The following is a 16,748-nucleotide window of genomic DNA, read 5'->3' on the forward strand; positions in this document are numbered from 1 at the left end:
TGTTGTACTCAGAGGTTGACTTTTATTTCACACGGACATGTTCGAGATGTTATTTTTATTTTGCGAAATTTGGTGATATGGTCACATTGGCATCATTGGTACCATTGATATGACAAACATAAGTTCTTATTCACTTGATTTTTGCCTGTCACGGGTTGAAGTGGAACCTGGCTCACTGCAATATTTCTTTTGTTATTGGAATAAATGTGGTTCTTATAGTGCTATACAACTATTTTGTTTTGTTTTAGTTACCCCTGATGAAGGGTTGTTAGGCCCGAAATGCATTGGGTCTTTGAAACCATTGGATGGTACAATTGGACTCGATTGGTGTAAATGGTTATTTTGTGGATTTATGAGATGACATCGCAATGTTAATGGAGAAGCATAATATATTATGCAATCATCATTTAAAGAACAACCAACAGTAGCTAATTTGTTTGCATATTATTCCTAAACTCATTATCATACATTGTTGAACGTACGGGTTGCACTTTAATGCATCTTGGAACTGAGAAGTGGGCATACTGCCAGTGAGAGTTCAAGTGTTAATGGTGTGTAAATTGGGACAGTGCAGATACCAAGACAGCACATGAAATCAGAAAAACGTTCACAGTATTTGAGAATACAAATTCGAGTGCACTTACAGTACATTATTTCATTGTCTACAATTGGCAGGTAATCTGACACCCAAACCTGAGCCCCACTGTTCACTTAGTAAAAGAACAACACACTAGAAAAGTATCCCAAGATCCTCCCTATGACACAGGAGGATAGTATAGCCAGGAGCATAAGTATAGCTAGACAACTCTACCTTCCCTTGTCTGCCCGAAATGTTGGAATGCAATAATGGCAACAAGGCTCTGTACTAAAACGGCACATATAAAATTGGGAACATACTTAAGTATAACCGAGTTTAGAAGAATGACGAGAAAGAGGTAACTTAGACAATTAGCAGCTAAAAACAGTTTTTGAGGATCACACAATAGTTCTAAAAATCAAGATTCACCAAAAACTAGACTAAAGCAGTCTGGGCTTCTTAGACTCAGAGTCCTAATCAAAGCTCAACACTACTCGACAATGATAACGTTGTGTTTGCATTAGGTACCCCAAATTAAATACCTATCTTTAAAAGGATTTAGCTAAACTAAAGTTCCCTATTAAACAGATTCCTTTTATAAACTCAAACCAATGGGTGTATTCAAAATCTCTAAATCATGTTTCGTCTTGTAAATGACAAGGGGATAGTTTAGTATAATATATTAAAATGAGGAAAATGTACATACATGGTATTTGAGAACTTTGTTTAGTAGGAAGTCGTAATTGCGAATATGTGGAGATTATAACTGGGTGTTTGTAAAACTTTAGGTGAGAATGTGTATACAACTAATTACCATAGGAAGAAGATATGGTGCCAGGGACCTACAGCAGTGAGCTGTCATGGAATTTATTGTGTGAAATTTTAAAGTTCATAAAACTGTAGGTTCAGCTAATTTTTCAAGCTAATATCCCATGCATTTTCTAATTTCTTATTGCATATCTTTCCAGATGTGTCTAACGCCTTTGTAGCATTCATTTGGATTTTTAAATTGCTTCAATCTAATCAACACTAATTTAACTTATTTTATTTCTGTTTTTCTTTTGTTTGCATGCATTTACTGCTCCCTTTGTTTTGATTCACATTGGCTCCTTTGGTTTGCATCCATGCTTGCATTATTGTCACGCCAGCTTTGGAAATTTCCCCTGACAACACTTCAGTTACGATTATATTTACACTGGAGCCAACATGATTGGCCTCTGCAATCGTCTATAAAGTCTGTGTCCAAGATTTATCTGGTACAGTATGTCTTATATTTCAGATTTTAGATAGTTTTCTTATTGTTTGTTACTCAAAATTAGTGATGGAAAGACCATTGCTAGAAAAGAAAAATAAGACATGAGTTCATTACCAAGTATTAGTAGTTTTTTCCATATGTTTTTCTTTCTCTTGAGCTGCAACTTAATTTTTTCACAAGAACAATATGCTAAGCAGTGACATACAAGAAGGACATACCTACAACTATACTCCCACTATAAATGTGACTGTCATACTGTTAAAAATAAAACACAATATATTGGAAAGCCCAAAGTCTAACTTGCGTTTAATGCAAAATAGCTCTCAGTAGAAAAGGGTTAGTTGGAGCTTAATGCTAACATATTTAGATTCTATAACAATTTTTATAGGTTTTCTCTCAATACTAGTCTATGGAACCTAATCATGTGACAGAAACTTGCTGCTTTCAGCAACAACTTATGCATTGAGCATGTGGCATGAACTACTCTCAAAGGAAGTGAAAGATGTCCATGAGGAGAAGATATCATTCATGAATACCACGCGGAGCTCATTATTCTCCCAAACCCTGCTTTTAGTTGCTAGGACTGGAAACAAGGCTACGCTCAGGAGCGGCCTGTGCAGGTAAGAGCGTTGGCGTGGGGTGGGAGGGAACTCGACAGTTAACAACGAGGGAAAATTCAAATAAATAATACATTTTCCCTCGTCGTCTGTCGAGTCCCCCTATACCCTGCCCCTCCGCTCTTACCTGCACGGGACACTCCTGGCTGCACTTTGCAGGAATGTGCGAATGTACAACTGTTAATAAATTACCTTCTGATCCTACTAGAATCATGAAATTTAGTAAGCATATTTAAGGCTAATGAAATAATTCATAACAATAACAAAAAGCATCAATTTTTGTTTATAAAATATATTGCTGCATAATTGGGCATACATATATATGATACTGGATTACCCGGTAATACATATTTATTCATTCACAATACTTTAGACCGTTTCTGTCTAGAGTTGACCACTGAAAGGGAAAGTAATCTTCCTGTCACTCTCTGTGGCCACAGACATACATACATCAATACAAACTCTTGCCTGGCTATAACCTTTACTCTCAATCCACTATTCATTTTACATGATGCTTTATCTACCTAGCAGCCTACGTTTGTTCTCTCCCCTCCAGGGTTTTCAATTTTTTATTTTTACTTCTGCTATCATTTTACTGAGTTGGCAAATGAGAAGCCCCCTGCTGCCCCTATGGCTATTTTTACACAATATAAAAACATTTGATAAATACATAAAATATATGCAAACAGAGGACAGTGTCAGCATATTTACCAATATCGCCTGCTACAACAGGATGGTGGCTTGCATGTTGCTACTTTGAAACAAGTTGTTTCTTAATAAGGAACGTCTTCTTTGTTCCCATGATGTGGAAGTTCATTGAACTTACTTTACAAAGCATGTACCAAGCCAATGTTCTGCTCACAAATGAGAACCCAGAAAATAAAAGAGACCATGGAGCCCAATACGTTTGTTGTTGAGTCTATGTGTTTGGCGCATTAGTGTCCAAATGAACCTTACAAAGATGTTCATAGGTGTTGACTTGACTGCAGGAATGACTGAATACTCTCTTGCAGTGGAAGGTGTTCTAGGATTAGTCTTTTTCTAATTAATTTTGACATCTGCTGACAAGACCTTTTGATTTTAATAAAATTATAAGAATAATATAGTTATGGTATCTTTCATCTAGCCCTCTTCAGCCATTGGTTTGGTGATGTGTCCTTTGCATTTTTCTTCTGCCCACCACAGCATTCAGCATGGGGCGGTAGAACAGCCCACTTCAGCCACTGACAATCTTCATTGTGAGTGATGGCATTCTGCTCTTTCCCAAGGAGCACATCCACACACAAAGTCGTTCCCTTCCGTTCCAGGGACTACTATGGTAAAGGGTGCTTTTTGAGACCAAACTATATTATAACTTTACATACAATAAAGTTTTGCAAACATCATTAGAGCCTAAAACGAGCATTTGCAGAGCCAAAATTGGCTTTGCCAGTGCTTGTTTTATAATGCATTCTGGCTGACTGGGCTGTGAAGTCCTAACTTGGATGGGAAGTTTAAGTAGAATATCTGCATAATCTCTCTAATTCAGAGGGTAAATGGTTAGGTCAGTAGGGGTAGTATTTGTTTGGGTTGGAGCCCATCCAGCGAGTGCCCTTTGTTATACGTGGCTAGCACAATTGCTTGGGAAAGTGGTTTACAATCTGGCATTTTCTTTATTTAATCCTGAATGCAGACTATTTCATATTTAGTACTGTGATGTGAAAGACTTGGACTTAGAGTAAGGAAAATCACCAGAAATTACTCAGACTGCTAACAAACAACTCCAGGCCACAGTATTTACTCTAGGATTATTTAAGTAGAAGTGGTCCTCCAAAAATCGTTTTTTCTTCCACTCTGAAGATCTCCCTATACCTCCATGAAGGAGGGTTTTTTCACCTTGCAAAAGAATGAAGCCACAGTTTTTTTGCTATTAGTTTTGCTTTAATAACCTTAAAATGCATATCAGAGTACAATCAGCAAGTGGCTGCCAAATAGCATACATTTTTTGGCAGTTGGACTCTCATTCAGAGGCTGGTGGGAGGTTCACCAGCCGTGTGATCAGGTTCTCTTCTTCTCTGAACACCTGGTGCAGGACCTCCCACCCCATTTAGAGAAGATATTGTGAAATGATATCTTTGCCGAAAGTGCAGATGCTGACGCAGACATAAGTGCAGACGCTGTGCAGTAGATGGACTTTTACTAAAGCTGAATGCCTATCAGGTCAACATGTTGTTGCAGCTCTCTTTGCAGTCTTTGTTTCCCAGAAACTAACACAAATCAATGCCTGTGAAGCATAGGTGGTGCCAGGCAGGAGCAATCAGGATGTAACATCCAGTACTATGTCCCACACCCGTTTGTCCCACAGTCTGCTGGGACAAGGGTTTGTAATGATGGAGTCAGCAGTGGATTCCTCTCTCCTCTAAAGAGGGCTGTAAACCTTGGGTTGGGCGATTGGGCACCCTGTCAATTCTAAACCCTAAATAATTATTGTTGCAGCTGCAATGATTTGTTACCTCAAATGTGGGATTTTGACTAATTGCGTCCTGCTTATAATCGATATTAGTTCATCAATCATGGAAACTGTCACATTCAAATGCCGCTTTGTGAGTAGTGGTACATCCTTCAGTAGACTTTTGTTAACTAATGTTTTTTGTTTGAATTTATTCAGTTGTATGCTTAATGCATGTATCCCATTTAGAACCTGTGCAGACTTAAATCTATGTTTAATCCATTCATTGATTACAACTCAGGAGTGTGTAACATTGATGGTTGTTATTTTTCCAGGTAATGATTGTGAATTCTTATTGAACCTTCTGTTTTTTGCAGAAATATATACAAGAAGCCAGGAATCTTGGGACTACGATTCGCCAACCCAAATTATCTAACCTTTCACCTTCTGTGATTGCCCAAACAAACTGGAAATTTGTTGAAGGTTTACTAAAAGAATGCCGAAATAAGGTATTTTTTTCTTTCACGAAAAATTGTCTTTCATATATAACATTTTGTGGCTCAAACAAGAATCCTCTAACACTTCACACTTTATATATTTCCATTTGCCACTACTCGCTACAACTGTTGGTATCCAAGTATTGTTCTTCTCATCAGCAAACATGGTTTAAAACCCATATATGATCCTTCCTGTTGCCTTTTTCTGTAGTTATTCGTCTCTGTTTCCTGTGTCACCCTAGCGACTTAGGTCCTCATGTACTGAAGGTGTTTTAATTTGCAAAGCCAGTGTATCAGGCTCTGCAACAACAGCACACCTTTTCACAATGTACAACCCCCCACTTACAAGTTACAAAAGTCTTCCGAATGCAAAAGGAGGTGGCAAGCAAGAATCATTCCTCTCCTCATTGCAAACCGAATATTCCATTGGTTTGTGACCTCATTTGTGGTTGCAAAGCAATGAAAGGTTGTCACCTCTCAAGTTAGAGTGGTAATTAATTTGCAAAGGGGAAGCTGTCACTGTTGGACAGCTTTCCATTTGGGAATCATGTGGAATGCCCCCGGAAGAGTAGGCAGACCCTACCTACTACACCAATGTGTTCCCCAACTGAAATTTATTTTTTACTGAAAAGCAGGTCCTGAATCTTTAATGGACACAAGATGTTTAAAACAATTATACCCATTTGGGAAGCGAAATGCCGGAATGGCAGACTGCTTTCACCATGCCTTCATTCCAGGCTAATTGATGGGGGTGAGGTGTGGGTCACAAATGAATCCCTGCCTCATTAATATTCATATAGGCATGTGGTTTTGCGACCTTCAGGAATAGGCAATTTGCGTTTCGACCTATTAGTACATAAATAATATCCCCTTTCACAAACTAGTTGGTGTAAAATGTATACACCTCTGGTTTGCAAACAAGGATTGAACACCAGGCACTTCACTACAAATGACTTTGGTAGCCTTTATGTTAATGCTTGTCTACTGTTCCAGTTTTCTTGAATTCAAGCACTGTTTTTGAAAAAGAAATTAAACCTTATGTTAGTGTTCACTTTAAAGACATGAGCGGCCTGAAATTGACAGGTATGGAGTATGTCCTTGATGGAAAGTGCCCCTTTTTGACATGGTCACCTCCACTTTTTCCCTGGTATCTGATGCAATTTTGACAGAAAGTGCACTGGGTTCCTGCTTACCAGGTTTCCCGTGCCACATCTCTTTCCATACACTGTACAACTGTTCCCCAATTAGCAATACGTTTAGCACACCGTACGTTCCTAGTATATGGCACCCATGGTAACTAGAGTGTACGGGGCCCTAAAGAGGGTCCCTAAGGGCTGCAGCATGTATTGTGCCTCCTCAGCATCCACATGCAAACTGCTATTGCAGTGCTCTCATTGACCTTAGTTTGATCAGTTCCTGTCTCGGGCACTAAAGCCTGACACACAAGTAGGACAGTTGTTTTAACGGCACATGTGGGATAAGGCTGGTTGGTAGGAATTTCGTGAATTCCTGAAGATTTCAGAACGTTCAGTCTCAGAAATGTGAGGACAAAATGTTTTTAATCAAAGTTTGAGGGTTGCAATGAATTGTTCAACAAAACCTGGTGATTGCCACACAAGTCATCCCACCTTGAATTCCCCTAGGTATCCAATTTTAAATAAAATGTACTGGTTTGCTAGGTTTCCCTAGGTGCCGACTGAGTTAGAACCCAAAATCCACAGCTACTCACCTTGCAAGAAAGGGTCAGCTTTAGGTGGAAAGATTTGATATATCTATATTGAATTTTGGGCTGTCTCCTGTGGTGGCCGACCCACACAGGTAAAGTACCATATCAGAAGACTTGTAGAAATGTTGGACAGAAGGAAATTTGTGGCTCCATGCAGATTCCAAAACTTTTCATCCCAGAAATGTGAGGAAAATATGTTTTTTAGTGAAAATTTGAGGTTTGCAGCGAATTTTGGGTAACAAAACCTTGTGAGATTACAGGTCACCCCAGATTTCCCCTGGTGTCTGGATAAAAAAAAATGTGCAAGTTTGCTAAGTTTCCCTAGGTGCCAGCTGAGATAAGGCCCAAAATCCACAGTTACCCACCTTGCATAGAAAGGGTCAATTTTGAGTGCAAAATGCGATCTATCCGTGTTGCGTTTTGGGCTGTCTCCTGTCGCATGTACTAGGCCTACCCACACAAGTAAAGTACCATTTTTATGAAAAGACTTGAGGGAATGCTGGGTATAAGAAATTCCAAAGCAGATTCCAAAACTTTCCAGTGTGAGGAAAATACTTTTTTTAGTCAAAGTTTGAGGGTTGTAACGAATTCTGGGTAACAAAACAAGATGAGAGCCATGCAAGGCACCACACTCTGGGTTCCCCTACATGTCTAGTTTTAACAAATGTACATGTTTGCTAAGTTTCCCTTGGTACTGGCTGAGCTAGGCCACAAAATCCGCAGCCACCCACCTTGCAAAAAATGGTCAGTTTTGAGTGGAGAAATATGATGTATCCATGTTGCAGTTCTGGCCATTTCCTGTTGCAGATACTAGGCCTACTCACACAAGGGAAGTAACATTTGTATCAGGAGACTGGGGGAATGCTGGGTAGAAGAAAATATGTGGCTTCCAACAGATTCCTGAACTTTCCATCACAGAAATGGGAAGAAAATAGGCGTTAGAGGCATGTGTGGCTGTAGATACACATGCTCTGCATACTTATGCCATCCAGTGTTGGGGTTGGATGCATGCAAGTTGTTTTTCTTTAAAGAAATCTTTCGAGTCACTAGACAGAAGTTACTCCTCCTCTTTCTTGCTGCTGTCTGGTTCAGAAATGTTGTGTAGTACTCCGGTGATCATCTCGGGCTCCCTCTGGTCCGCTGTTCATTTCGATCCTCGTCAGTATTGTTTTGGTTTTCCATCGTACTGTACTGTAAACCAGAAAACTTTCGCCCTCGATTCAACGTGCTCCAGTCATGGCCTACGGGCCTACTCTTCATATCACCAGCTTCGACCGAGACTGAGCTGCTAATGGAAAAAAATCCATTTCACTTCTGTCCCACGTGCCACACAAAGAACCCAAGAACCAACCTCCATCAGGTTTGCAACTTGTGTCTGCCTCCAGACCATTAGGAAGCAGACTGTGAGGCTTGTCTAACCTTTCGCTTGAAAAAGACATTGCGGGACCATCAGGCGCATCGCAGAGATATAGAAGAAACACTGAACATCTTCAGACAACAAGATGTCGGGCAGGAGCAGGAAGAGCTTCATGAGGCCTCAGCGGCTGAGGAAGAGGCATTTTCCATACATGACTCTGGGTAAGGCGCTGACTCCGACCTTGACATCGACATCCAGATACAGGATTTTCCTTTTGGCCAGCATATTATGAGTACCCATGCCCCTTTTCTACATGCCAAAACACACTCAGTTTTGACTGAATATACGGCTCCCGGGCCTCCACTGCTAGCAGGCCATGGTAGGCACTGACCATCTGCTGTGGATGCCCTGCCCTAGGGCTCGGCGCCGAAAACAAAGCCGAAACAATTTCCTTCCGCACCGAGCCGACCGGACCTAGTACTGAGCTGTCCAGCAGCCGTTTTAGTTCCGAGCACCCTGCTCTCACCCCCTTCGGCCACTCCGAAGAAATCTGCTTAAGCACCGAAAACTTCAGCATCCAAGTTACTTTAGGAACCTATCCTCCAAATCATGCAGGAGCGGCTCGATCCGAAGCAGGAAATACTACATATACAGCCTCGCGCTGGCCGTATCTTAGCTCAGACTATGCACTCAGCGCCCAAACCATCTAAGCACCAGCTTTTTTTTTTGAAGAGGCTATAGAGGTACCAGTGGCGTTAAAAAAAATGACATTTTATTTATATTTATTAAGCGCGACAGTCATCCCGAGGGGTATCACGGCGTTAGGAAAGTGTTATCTTGAGATAAGAGTGGAGAATGTCCGGACATCTGAGAGCAGGGGGACCAAGGCTAAAATGGCTTCAAGTGTCAGTGTATATACCCTAGGGAACAGCTATGTTTTCAGCTTCTTCCTAAAAGACATATAATCATCCGTAAGGCGAAGGTCTAAGGGAAATTCATTTCAATAAACGGTCGCCAGATTAGAGAAGGAGCGGCCTCCTTATCTAACTTTCTTGATGCATTTGATTTTAGCCAGAGGGTGATAGAAAGACCTCAGATTTCGTGTAGGGGTGTAGAATAAAATTTTGTCCTTCAAGATTCGGGGGCCACGCTTGTGTAGCGCTCTATGTGCATAACAGAGGAGCTTGAACTTGGCACTTTGGCGCACAGGCAGCCACTGGAGTTCCCTCAGACTTTCAGATCCAGAGCTGTATTTGCTTTTATTGCAGACCAGTTTAGCAGCAGCATTCTGGATCACCTGCAGTGGGAAAAAAGATACTCGGGCATGCCCACATAGAGCGCGTTCCCACAGTCTAGTCTACTAGAAAGTAATGCCTGGGTAATAGTCTTTCTGCAGTTTAAGGGGATCCATGAGTAGTTTTAGCATGGCAAAGCTTTTTCTGCACAGCTCTCGGACTTGGTCTTGCATTATTAGTACATTGTTGATGAGTATGCCCAGGTTTTTTGGAACTAGTTTGGGTTCCGGGGCAGCCCCGAACGTCCGGGCCACCAGGTATTGTCCCGAAAAGCAGGATCTCAGACTTCTCAGCGTTTAGTTTTAGGCAGTGTTCTGTCATCCAAGTTGCCTTTTCTGAGAGACAGTTGATTAGGTTGTTTCTGGTATCCAGCCCGCAATCAGCCCTGTGCATCCTCCTCTTCCTCCTTCTCCACCACCTCAACCACGTCCTCCACCCTCTTCTCCACGACTACCTTCACCACATCATTCACATCATGAACCACTGTACATTACACCACAGGGGTCTCCACAGTCTTCCAATGCTGACCATGGGGAGCAGCGGGGGGGGGGGGGGGGGGGGGAGGGGTTACGATAACTCTTATCCACAGCCTACATATTCATGGAATAATTATGACATGAAATGTAAACCAGCATCCTCGGATGCCCATAAAAGTGACAATTTACAGTCATTAGCAGAGGCTCCTCCATCTGACAAGGAGTCTAAACTTATTGACGCTTCAGGGAAGTGGGTGGCAGCATAATCCTCCAATCACTGGCAGATCAGCAACACGCAAGCTTTGTTAGCAAGATACGACAGAGCACATTGGGATAAGATGAAGGAGCTCTCCCAACACTTCCCTGAGGACTATAAAAAAAGGGGACACGATATTGTAAATGAGGGCAAATTAACTGCCAACAATGTAATCAGGTGTGCCCTAGACTCAGCAGACTCAGCAGGCAGATGCATCAATACAAGTGTATTGTTGCGTAGACATGCTTGGATACATATATCTGGCTTCATGCCAGAGGTGCAACAAACACTATTGCGCCATTTGATAAAGAGCATCTATTTGGCCCACAGGTAGACCAAGCATTAGAGAAAATAAAAAAGGACTTTGAAGCCGCTAAATCAGTGGTGGCACTCCTAACCCCTGCCTAGTGTGGCTCCTTTCGGTGTCCCTCATATAAACAGGGTGCCAAAACAACACCACCTGATGCCTACCTCCTTGAACAGGCAGCAACAAACCTCCCCCTCAAGAGGGTACTACAGAGGCACATATAGAGGAAACAATTCCAAGGGTCTTGTTACGGGGTGCCTCAACACTCTCTCCTTCCTACACCTCAAAGGAGTGACCCCCTTCTCATTCCTCCCGACCATTTCATTTTATGCTGGGTGGACATTTTATGCTTAGTGGACTAATGCGTTTGTCCTCATGGTCAAATCCTAGTAGGTTCACTCAGCCTTTCATACTCCTGAGACCGATAAATTGAGTACCATTGAGTTGGGAAACAATAAACATCTGTTATTCAGCACCAAGATGCCCACGGGTGAATGTGCACTTTACAAATACACATGTTGTTATTTAACATCTGTCGGAAGCCGACTACTACATTTCTGCCCCACTTGGAAAACAATAACATCAGATCAGTATATGTTGGACATTACCCAACATGTTTATTGTCTGGAGCTCATAACACCTCCAAACATTCCACTTCACAGACACAATCTCGCCGTATAACTTCAAAACCTGTCCAAAGAAGAAGTGCAGGCTCTCTTGCTCAAAGAAGCCATAGAGCCCGTCCCTTTTTAACAACAAGGTTCCAGAGTGTATTCCCTATACTTTCTAATTTCCCAAAACATGGATCATTACTGCCCATCTTAGATCTCAGGCCGTTAAATCATTATATACTAATAGAACACTTCCATATGGTCACTCTTCAAGATGTGATCCCACTTTATGTCACCACTTGACTTAAAGGACGCCTACTTTCATATCGCAAATACCTCAGATTCTGGATAGCTGGAAAGCATTACCTATTCAAAGTACTCCCACTCTGAACACCCCGTGTGTTCACCAAATGCCTAGCAGTGGAAGCAGTACATCTGCGCAGACAGGACATTCATCTCTTCCCATGTCTAAACTACTGGCTTATCAAAGCTAGTACACTTCTCATACATCAACAACTCACTCATACTACTCTCCATCTTCTCCATCAACTGGAGTTTCTCAGTATACAGAAATCACAACTTCAACCTTTACAGATTCAACCTTATTTAGGGGCAATGCTCAACACATAGTTGGGGTTGCCATACCCAAATGGGGCCAGGATTAAAAATATTCAAATGCTGCTACAGTCAGCACTTACCAGTCAAGAGAGCAGGAGCGGCCAGCACGGCTCGCGGGTGGGGGATTGGAGGGCTCACGGGCTGCGCATTAAAAAAAATTCAAATAAAATAAAACTTACCTTACCGCCGCCGGGTACCGCATCTTCTCTCCTGCTCGCCTCTGTCCGACTCCAGGTCGGAACAGGAAGGAGGTAGCCAGGCTTCCACCCCCTAAGCCAATCACAATGCTTCAATGGAGCGTTGTGATTGGTCTCAGTGACATGACACAGCACTCAGCCAGGGGCTGTAGGGGTGGGCATGTTCTCCATGGTGGCTGTAATGCACCCTGCATGGAGAATAGGGGAGTGAGCATGACTGTTTTGGGCAGCCCGAGAGGGCCGACCAAACATTCATTGCGCACAGGAGTGTATACCACTCCTCCCCTGCAGCTCCGCCATGCCCCCTCACTCACTGCCACAGCAGTAGGAAAAAATGTATGATAATAACATTCCGTTATTATCATTTAATTTTTTCCTTCCTTTGCTGCACCTGGCAGTGGGGCGACGCTGCTCCGCCTTAGTGGAGGAGCCGCCACTGCAGGACAGTTATGCGACATTTAGCCATGATGGCATCTTGCATTGCAATAGTACCACATGCTCGACTACATATGCTCCCGCTGCAAGAATATATGTCGCGCCAATGATCTCATTCACAGGGTCAGTGTTGGTAGACAGCCGCACTAATCGCCTTCTGCAGTGGTGGAACTCACAAAACCGCCAACGGGGCAGCCATTGCTCGACCCTGTTCCCCAGATCATTCTCACAGCAGATGCATCCCTTACAGGATGGGAGGCTCAGCTACAGGATCTCACAGTTCAGGGTTTCTAGGATACCAAACATCAGGGTCTCCACATCAGCTACCTTGAGCTTCAAGCTGTTCACCTAGCAATGAAAGCATTTCTAACTAACCTGACAGGCAAGGTTGTCTTGGTCCGGACGGACAATATGACAACCATGTACTATTTACAAAAAACAGGAGGGACTCGCTCTCTACAATTAGCACGCCTATCTCAAATGATTTGGCGTTGGGCAATACGTCACAACATCCACTTGCTAGTCTAACACCTCCCAGGGATGGAAAAACACTTTGTCCACATCCTCAGCAGGATGTGGCAACTAGTCCAGTGGGAACTCCACCCCAAGACCTCCTCTCATACTTTCACAAGTGGGGATTTCCACCGATAGATCTGTTTGCAACAGCAGACAACACAAAATGCCCAGACTTCGCCTCCAGGCACCCACGCCCACTATCCAAAGACAATGGTGTATGGATGAACTGGTCAGGGATATTTTCCTACGCTTTTCCACTTCTCCCTCTACTTCAATTTGTGGTTCGAAGGCTCAGGTAAATGTCTCTCACTCTCATTCTAGTACCTTTCCCTTGGGTTCGCCAGCCATGGTTCGCTACACTACTTGAACTCTCTGTAGTTTTAGGAAAAAAACAGACACTTTAATTCAGAGCACGTTTTTTCCTATTTTTTCCCATAAATCTCAAAATGTAGCTTCATTTTGCCTATTTTCTCGGTCCCCTCCAGGTCAGTCCACAATCCCTGGGTACCTTTGGAGTCCCCAGGATGTTGGAAAAAAATAATGCAAATTTGGCCTTGAGACCTTGGGTGGAAAAAAAGTTATAGAGCCCTAAGCACAAACAAACTTAAATAGCCAAAAAAGGGCTTGGCCCATTGGGTGGCGGGGGCAAGTTAAGGGGTTAAGTTACTATGCAAAACTCAAGTGGCTTTAGCAGAATAGATCCAAATAACGTTTGACAGGGACGCTGCTCGGATCACCCTTCTGAACACAGCTCTCTGGTGCAATTTATTGCTCGGGGTGATGTAAGGACTGATTGGACTTACTTTTGTGAGATTGGTAATAGTAAGGGCTGCTACATCATACATGGAAACTGGAGGCAGGCAACTACCTGTGAGTGTATTACCCTTGCTCCATCCTGAAGAAGCGTGATTAAATAGGCCAGTTGCTTTAAATTACGAGTGACGTTGGACACATATAACCTTATAGCCTGTCCTGTTCTGGAGTGGACCATCTTCTGATGGTTCAGAGTTCGAAAATGTGAAATTACGTCATTATTTGATAATATTATGTCTTGGCAAGGATTATGCAGCATTGAAATATATGAAAATGTTCTTGATACATTTTCTGGTAATTGTATGAATAATCAACTTTAAATTCATGATAAATGCCAAGATTTTGCATTAATGTAAATGTAAATGTAAATGTAAATGTAGTTGAGCTTATATAGCGCACAGCTACCCGCAGTGGGTTTCACGGCGCTTGCTTAGGGAACCCTTCCTGGTATTCCCCTGTGAGATAGCAGGGTATCCACAAGGTGAAAGTCAGGCATCCCGCCGCGAGGGGCCGTTGTGGAGATTAAGCAAGCTATTGCCCAGAGTCGCAGAGTGTGAACCCGTGAGTCGAGGAGGCACCAGGGCGAGAATTATCGAGTCCGTGGAATTTTTTAGCCCAAGACCCGCCGAGGCGGGGAATTGAACCCTGGTCCAGGACCGATCTCAGCTTCCGGGTCTGCTGCCTCTAACCCCTGAGCCACACTTCTCCACTAATGAGCGTTACATGATAAAAGGTGCACAAAAAGGTGATATAAATGTCACAAGACTGTATCATAGTATTTTTGGTGGATGATAACAATCCAGTCACTAACAATTCAAGTGTTTTTGTGGCTGTTGAAAGTTATTTGGATCTATCCTGCTAGAGTCACTTGTGTGTTGCATAGTATTTGTTGGCAGCCTAGGCTGTAGAAGGTTGTATAGGCTCAACCCTGTCATGTTTTTGCTTCCAAGGGGTTAAGTTACCGCCAGTATCTGAAAGGTTCTTTTATGACTCTGTTCTCCCTCCAGCTGTAATCAATGCCTAGGGTTACCCCAGGACACAGACACCAACATTTCATGCATCATCGCATTCTCCCAGCATCCACACTTAACATTGAATGGCATTCCCACTCAGCACAAGCATATACAGACACATCATGTCACTACAGCATTCCTTATCCTTCCACACAAGACAAACCGGACATGCCACATCACTACATAATCCTCTTTCCTTACACACAGGACAAATGTCACACCAATGCAACAGTGCCCAAGAGACAAAAAGAAAGTATCATACACCTCCAACTCCCACAAGCAACCCGCACATTCCCACAAGGACAATACAGTCTATCAGGCTCTTGCACACACAAAAGTGAAGCCTAGCACTACAACACCTCCAACACTCAAAGTAGCTGGCCAAACCAACATCACCAGGTGCCAAATGGAGGAAAGCACTTATATCTGTATTCAGCATCACACCCTCTTTAACATGCTCAAAGGAAAATCAGACAGAATATCTCCTGCGTATAAGGCTCCAGTATGCAACTTGTAAAACACAACATTTAAAAATGGTTTAGACTTCAGTATGTGCAATCACTTGGAGAAAGAAGACAATCAGCAATATTCAATGCAGCCAGTACTATGCACCTATTTGACGTGGGGGGTGGGGTCTTCATACCCAAGTCTGGCGCCACTTGGGTAAGTTCTTTATTTCTTGTTAGGACCTTACGTTACAGCAACAGCATCTGTCTCTATTTTCCTAGCCACACTCTAACATTATATTATATCATTCACTCACTGTTTTCCAAAGACCAGCTCAGACATACAGGAAATGGGGACACACAGGATATTACACACCTCTCTTTGTTACAGACAACAAAACAAAGAATAGCTATTCCCTTTCGTACAAGCTACAGGGGCAGTCAATCACTTAATCTTCTGCATAGCTAACTTACACAGTCACCCAACAGCAACCTGAAGTACAACAATCTAACTCCGCACACTTGAATGCCGGTGAAGAAAGGGAGTTGATGAAAAAACTGGACTGGTTCGGTTGAATGGATGGCCACTTGCTTTGATGGAGTCAATGGCCTGGTATACTGTTTCAATACTTCAATACCCACACTGACACACCAACAGAAACTAGACAATTGGTCAAGATATGAGGCCCCCACACATCATATCAACAATGAAACGAGATAGCGAAAAGGCTGTGACTACCATTGCTCAACAGTCTAAGATGTGCAAGTCTTGCAACCTCCTTGGACATGAGGCCCTACCACCACCTGTCTGCACACTCACAATAGCATCATACAACATTGATGCGCAGAGGATATGTAGTGACAGATGTTCTATCATGCAACAACCTGGGCATGGAACCCACAGGCTACACTCATCTCTAAGTCTACACATTCAAGGATCAAACAAAATAAAAAGAGAAATTTAAACCATACATCACCTTAACCCTAAACTCCCTTGACCGTACTCCACCACAAAACTTGTCATCACAACTATATTAATACACAATGCCTACAGACTTCTCCCTCACATTAGTAAAATATGCAGGTGAGACAGAAATACAACTTTTACACTTTCTCCAACTCCCACAAACAACACTCCCAACTACAGATGAACTACACACTACACCACAGTCACAAATAAAAGTGCAGCCCAGTACTCCAACATACTACAGGCCAAGTCACACTTTCTAGCTAAACCAACATGTTCTAGGCCAAAGAAAGCACCTAGTACCACGCTGTTTTGAAGCTGCACCAGAAAAAGTAAGAGCA

General features: G+C 42.7%; 1 protein-coding gene across 4 annotated transcripts in view; it reads left to right on the plus strand.

Annotated features, from left to right (window-relative positions):
- Positions 1 to 16,748, plus strand: part of DENND5A (DENN domain containing 5A) — a 349,938-nt gene that overhangs the window by 154,360 nt on the left and 178,830 nt on the right. For all 4 annotated transcript variants that reach the window (XM_078680968.1, XM_078680967.1, XM_078680969.1 and 1 more), the window contains one exon: positions 5,255 to 5,386. In XM_078680968.1, coding sequence (XP_078537094.1) covers positions 5,255 to 5,386 — 132 coding nt within the window. The remainder of the gene's footprint in view (positions 1 to 5,254; positions 5,387 to 16,748) is intronic.

Source organism: Lissotriton helveticus, chromosome 3_1, assembly GCF_964261635.1.
Source record: "Lissotriton helveticus chromosome 3_1, aLisHel1.1, whole genome shotgun sequence".
In the NCBI taxonomy this organism is placed as follows: Eukaryota; Metazoa; Chordata; class Amphibia; order Caudata; family Salamandridae; genus Lissotriton; species Lissotriton helveticus.